The 6,538-nt window shown below is 51.1% G+C and overlaps 1 protein-coding gene across 1 annotated transcript; it reads left to right on the forward strand.

Annotated features, from left to right (window-relative positions):
• The first annotated feature begins 1,471 nt into the window (after positions 1 to 1,471).
• LOC136174621 (proteoglycan 3-like) lies at positions 1,472 to 6,294 on the forward strand. The gene is made up of 4 exons (XM_065944792.1): positions 1,472 to 1,582; positions 4,051 to 4,182; positions 5,386 to 5,497; positions 6,236 to 6,294. Exons 1-4 carry the CDS (start codon positions 1,472 to 1,474, stop codon positions 6,292 to 6,294), a joined length of 414 nt encoding a protein of 137 aa, XP_065800864.1.
• The last annotated feature ends 244 nt before the right edge of the window (positions 6,295 to 6,538 follow it).

Raw genomic sequence — 6,538 nt, forward strand, 5'->3', positions numbered from 1 at the left:
GAACTGACTATTTCCCTCAACCCCCAAGTCAGGTATATAAGCTGAGTCGGGTCTGTTGGCCCCGGTAGATAACAGCTGAGACTGTTACTCTGCAATCAGCCCAGAAGTGACCTCTCAGACACTTCTCCATTTGCAGGGCCCCGGGGAGAGCAGAGCAGGGGCAGGCATCCAGGCCGGTCAGCCTCTGGGCGCCCTGTCCCTGGTGCTCTGAGCACTGGACGGCTGGGCAGGAGACCAGGAAAAAAGATGCACTGTCCCGCAAGGGTGTCCCAGAGTGGAGGCCCCGCCCTGACCAGTCCACGGGCTCGGGGCCGTGACGTTATGCAGAATCAAGCCTTAGCCCTTGCTGGCCTCTCCTTGGATCGCAGTGAATGTGGCTGGAAGTCAATTAGTATTTACACATTTTGTTCACCATGGTACTTTGGCATTCATTCTGATATTTAAGGAAAATTGCATGAAATATTTATTTATCTTGACTACTGCATACTTTTGTGTCCCCTTAAATTTTGCAGCTGAGGTCGGCGTCTTACTTGCTGCCTTAGTGCTCAGCTCGGTGGTGACAGAGAGCCGGTGGGAGATGGGGAGTCCGGGTGGGCGGGAGGGCGGCCCACCTAGCATCCGAATGACCTTGTAGGAAGGTCTCCATTCCACCTGCTGTCTCCTTGCCAGTAGATGGGGCTCAAGCCTGGACGAAATGGCCTGTTCTAGATCAGTGAACCTGAGAGGGGTAACTTTACCCCCCACAGGACATGTGGAAATGTGTGGGGACATGTCCTGTGCATGGCTGGGGAGGCATGATTGGCTTCCAGTGAGCAGAGATCCAAAGGTGCTGTTAAACTTTCTATGAGGCACAGGACCGGTCATGCCCCCAGCCTCCAAACAGAATGATTTGACTCCCAATAGTAAAGATACAAAGGTTGAGGATCTTGATCTGGAGCCATGGGATGAAGGAAAGAGCATAAAATTTTCACACATTAAGAGAAGGAGATGGAGAGAGGGGAGAGGGAGAAACAGGAAGAGAGTGAAGAAGGGAAAGAAGGAGAGGGACAGACACAGGGAGAGGGTTTTGAGCCTCAGAGGCTTGGCAATCCCAGTTCCCCCACGTCCTGCACAACCTTGGCAAGTCGCCTGCCCTCTCTGAGTCTCATTCTTCACATTTGTGAAGTCGGGCTAATGGCACGTTCTCATGGGACCGAGGTTAGGAAGATGAGGATTCAGGATGGGATGCACATGCAGTCTGCACTTGCGGTCCACACAAGCGCTCAGGAGGGCCGAGCCTCCCACCTCCTCCCCCGGTCTCCCTGCTCCCTGGGATCCTCACGGCATTTGCTGGAACACTGACCCAGGGAAGGCTGCTCCTGGGACTGAAGAGGACTGCTCAGACCTGGACCCTTTAGGGGCACTAATAAAAATTCAGTCTGGACAGTAGTCACGGGGGGCTTCTGGAGCATACTAGGGTGTTAGGGCATCTATGTCCACGAATTCCAAGGAAGAGGAGGCAGTTCAACTTCCAGGGACCCCTGGATGCAACAGCTGCCACTACCTGATGGTACAAACACGGAACACATTTAGGAAAGCTCAGGTAGGTGGCAAGGAGGCTGCTATGTTGGTCTGGGTGTGGGGGAGGCAGAGTGGATTCAACCTTCTCTTCCCTATTATTTAGACGAGTGATTCTCCAAGCATAATATGCATCAGAATGTGTTAGTTACTCAACTGTGTCTGGCTCCTTGCGACCGTATGGAGTATAGCCCACCAGGCTCCTCTGTCCATGGAATTCTGCAGGCAAGAATACTGGAGTGGGTTGCCATTTCCTTCTCCAGGGGCTCCTCCCTGACCCAGGGATCAAACCTGGGTCTGCCACATTGCAAACAGACTTTTTACCATCTGAGCCACCAGGGAAGTCCCAGGATGCATCAGACATCTGGTTAAAACACAGGTCTCTGGGGTGCATCCCCTCAATTTCAAGTTTAGCAAATCTGGGGTGTAAGGGTTTATATTTATAACCCATTCTCAGTTGATGTTATTGTTGGTCTGGGGACTGCACTTTGAGAACCACTGGTTTAGATAAAAAGCTTTGGGGTGAGGTGTACCTGTGCTAAATCCTGGCTCTGCCTTCATCAGCTGTTTCATCTGGACAAGTCACTTCACCTTCCCGGGCTCCTGTGTCTTCACTTGCAAAATGGCAATGTATGGTTCCCACGTCGGAGTTCTAGTGAGGGTTAACTAACACATGAAAAGTATTTAGAACAGTCCATTCTTCTTCAGTCTCCAAGTCACGTCCAACTCCTTTTGTCCCCATGAACTTCAGCACGCCAGGTTCCCCTGTCCTTCTCTATCTCGCGATGTTTGCTCAGATTCAGACAGTCATTGAGGCTGTCTAACCACCTCATCCTCTGCAGACTCCTTCTCCTTTTGCCCTCAATCTTTCCCAGCATCAGGGTCTTTTCCAATGAGTCAGCACTTTGTACCAGGTGGCCAAAGTATTGGAGCTTCAGCTTCAGCATCAGTTCTTCCAATGAATATTCAAGTTTGAATACCTTTAGGGTTGACTGGTTTGATCTCCTTGCAGTCCAAAGGACTCTCAAGACTCTTCTCCAGCACAATTTGAAAGCATCAATTCTTTGGTGCTCAGACTTCTTTATGGTCTAACTCTCACATCCACACAGGACTACTGGAAAAATCATACCTTTGACTAAATGGACCTTTGTTGGCAAAGTGATGTTTCTGCTTTGTAATATGCTCTAGGTTTGTCATAGCTTTCCTTCCAAGGAACAACTGTCTTTTAATTTCAAGGCTGCAGTCACCTCCACAGTGATTTTGGAGCCCAAGGAAAGAAAATCTGTCACTGTTTATACTTTATTCTCTTCTGTTTCCCATGGAGTGATAGGACCTGATGCTATGATCTTAGTTTTTAGAATGTTGAGTTTTAAGCCAGCTTTTTGACTCTCCTCTTTCATCCTCATCAAGAGGCTGTTTAGTTCCTCTCCACTTTATGCCATTAGAATGATATCATCTGCATATCTGAGGTTGTGATATTTCTCCTGGTATTCTTGATTTCAGGTTGTGATTCATCCAGACCAGAATTTCACATGATGTACTCTGCATATAAGTTAAATAAGCAGGGTGACTATAAACAGCTTTGTCATACTTCTTTCCCAATTCGGGACCAGTCAGTTGTTCCATGTTCTGTTCTAAGTGTTGCTTCTTGACCTGCATACAGGCTTCTCAGGAGGCAGGTAAGGTGGTCTGGTGTTCCTGTCTGTTTAAGAATTTTTCCACAGTCCTTTGTTGTGATTCACACAGTCAAAGTCATTAGCTTAGTTAATGAAGCAGAAATGGATGTTTTCTGGATCCAACAGATATTGGTGATTTGATCTCTGGTTTCTCTGCCTTTTCTAAACCCGGCCTGTACCTCTAGATGTTCTCCGGTCATGTACTCTTGAAGCCCAACTTGAAGGATTTTGAGCTTCATCTTGCTGGCATGTGAAATGAGGACAATTGTATGGCAGTGTGGACATTCTTTGTCACTGCTATTCTTTTGAACTGAAGTGAAAACTGACCTTGTCCAGTCCTGTGGTCACTACTGAAGTTTCTTCAAATTTGCTGCCACATATTCTGTGCAGCACTTTCACAGCATCATCTTTTAGGATCTGAAATAGCTCAGCTGGAATTGCATCACCTCCACCAGCTTCCTTTGTAGTGATGCTTCCCAAGGCCCCCTTGACTTCACACTGAGGATATCTGGCTGCAGGTGAGTGACCACACCCTCGTGGTTATCTGGGTCATTAGGATGTTTTTTTTGTATAGTTCTTTTGTGCACTCTTGCTATCTCTTCTGCTTCTCTTAGAGCCTTACTGTTTCTGTCCTTTATGGTAACCATCCTTTCAGGAAATATTCTCCTGATACCTCCAATTATCTTGAGGAGTTCTCCACTCTTTCCCATTATATCATTTTCCTGGATCCCTTTGCACTGCTCCTTAAGAAGGCTTTCTGCAGACTCAGGGACTTGCAGGAAACAGTGAATTTTCTACCCCGCTATTCTCTGTGCAGAGTATCTGCAGGAAGTGCTACCGAGGAAACCTTGTCTCCACCCACAACCGCCTGTTCGATAACTGGATTTCATGCTGGGCCAGAAGGATCAACCAAGCAAAGCTCTGGCTTGGCGTCATCATCAAGCTCTGGGTAAATGAGGGGACAATTTCCTAGTATCAGAAGGCCTTTCTCTTTTTTTCTTTTCAAGTTGGTTTAATACTGTAAAATCAATTCACTGTCTTAAAAAAGATCTTATTTATTTATGGCTGTGATGGGTCTTTGTCACTACGCTGCCGACTTTCTCTAGCTGCAGCTAGCAGGGGCTGATCCCTAGCTGTGATGCTTGGGCTTCTCACCGGGAGGCTTCTCTTGTTACAGAGGATGGGCTCTAGGGTGCACAGGCCGCACAGTTGCTCTCAGAGGCTCTAGAGCCCTGGGTCGGTAGTTTTGGCGCTCAGGCTTAGGTGCTCTGTGGCATGCGGGATCTTCCAGGACCAGGGACCGAACCCATGGCCCCTGCATGGGCAGGCAGCTTCTTCACCACTGGACCACCAGGGAAGGCCCGGGGGGGAGGGTGCGTCTGATTGCCTCAAGGCCCAGCTGCTCCCATCTAGCCTCATCCCGGCACCTGAAGCTGGCTTGTACTGACCTAGGAGAGGTGATGACTGAGCGCTTCTCTTCCTCACCCATGTCCAGTGGCTTCATGCTTGCAGCTTGAAATCTGCCACAGTGGATGCATTTACACCAGAGAAATGGACAATTATTATAAATCACATTTCTTTCTTCCCTCTGCCTCATAACTTCCACCAAAGCTGGCCGTGACATGTCTATCAGCCCATCACTGGAGGCAGGAGGTAGAGTTCAGACCCAGCTCTGCGCGTTACTGGCTGAATGACGGCCTCTTAGTTCAGAGTCCTCATCTCTAAGTGGGTCCTTCTCTCAGAGTGACCTTGGGGACTGTGTCAGAATAAGTTCTGTTACATTTGCTGCTCACATGTGGTTCAAGGACCAGCAGTATCAACATCACCTGGCACTTGTTGAAATATAGGATCTCGGGCCCCACCCCAGACCTCCTGAATCAGAATCCACATTTCCAGCAGATCCCTAGGAGGTGTGTCTGCTCAGTGAAGTTTGGGAAGCCTCCTCTGTGTGGGAGCTGGGAGTGATGTTTGCTCTTCCATGTCATTGCCTGACAACCCTGGGGGGTGGGTCTGTGTGGTGGGGTCCTAGCCAGGTGACACAGTGAGAGGAGATTATAGACAGTGTCCAGAGAGATGCTCAGGGGACTTTCAGGAGCCCCAGCCTCTGTGTTCCTGGACCTCCGCCCTCTGACCCAGCCTCTCTCTTCTCTAGTGTCTGTGGAAGAAGTATTGCTGGATTGATGGGAGTTCTTGGAATTTTACAAACTGGGCCCGTTGGCAACCTACGTTTGGGAATGGCCACTGCATAGCCCTGAGTACCACAGGTGAGGGGCCAGGGGCCCAGACAAGGCAGGGAGGTGGACTTGCACACACGTCCCCGTGAGCTGCACACACACGCCTCCCCTCCTAGAGAACCCCGCCCTGTGTGTGAGCAGGACTGGGGAGCAGGGATCCTCAGAGCCCCAGCGAGGTGTCCTGGACGGGGCTGGGGGCTCTCTCTGTCCTCCAGACTCAGCGAGGCTCCTTCCCTTCCTCTGACGGGACGGTGACAAGGAGCGAGTGTAGGACAGACGGGAGGGACACTCGGGAATGGGAGGTGTGGCCGAGGGGCACGGGAAAGACGTGGGAACTAGGGCCAGCTGACAGATGAGTCCCCAGCTCCCAACAGCACGGCTGCCCGACGTGCGGGACTTTAGAACGGGGGAGGCCATGCGGGCTGGGGTCAGATGGCCGAGGTCCACATCTGGCTCCTGCCACTTGTCTGCTGAGATCAGGGTGGGTTATCAGTCCCCCGAGCCTCAGTGTTCCCATCTGTGAAATGGGAGTGATGACAGCCCTGACCTCGTGGAGTCACTGTGAGGGTGAAAGCACAGTCCATAGGGAGCACTTAGCGCTCTGCCTCTGCAAGGGAGGCGATCAGTGAAGGTGGCCAGCTGGGACATGGGGAGACATACGGCCCTCAGCTTGGTAGGAAGAGGTGAGCTGTGAGGCACATGGGACTGGGGTGGGGTACACAGGCCACACAGGTGGGCAACTGACATTATTGTGCTCTCTGCCCCCAGGGGGTCGCTGGCGACGAGCTCCGTGCAAAAGGCGGCTGCCCTTCATCTGCTCCTACTAAGCCAGAGATTGGAAACCCTCCTCCCGGCCCTCCTGCCTGCCTGGTCTCTCTGTCAGTCCCCTGGCCCCCCAGCCTCCCCGGGTCATAAAGTCACGTTCTCACAGCATCTCCTGACTGGTTTCTTCGCTGAGCACTTTGGAGGAGTCCCCTGGGTTGGAAAATCCTGAAAGTCCTCGTTCTGGCCTTGTGTGCAGGGCGGGGGGACTTTGAGAAGTAACAGCTGGAGCAGGACTCCTCCAGCGGG

The sequence above is a fragment of the Muntiacus reevesi genome, chromosome 9, assembly GCF_963930625.1.
Source record: "Muntiacus reevesi chromosome 9, mMunRee1.1, whole genome shotgun sequence".
In the NCBI taxonomy this organism is placed as follows: Eukaryota; Metazoa; Chordata; class Mammalia; order Artiodactyla; family Cervidae; genus Muntiacus; species Muntiacus reevesi.

Bases quoted from the DNA above. Each gene is read 5' to 3' on its own strand.
- LOC136174621 (XM_065944792.1), top strand. From the start codon at position 1,472: ATGTCCACGAATTCCAAGGAAGAGGAGGCAGTTCAACTTCCAGGGACC. The intron at 1,583-4,050 runs GTAGGTGGCAAG...TTCTCTGTGCAG, and splicing joins ACACATTTAGGAAAGCTCAG to AGTATCTGCAGGAAGTGCTA. The intron at 4,183-5,385 runs GTAAATGAGGGG...TCTCTTCTCTAG, and splicing joins GCGTCATCATCAAGCTCTGG to TGTCTGTGGAAGAAGTATTG.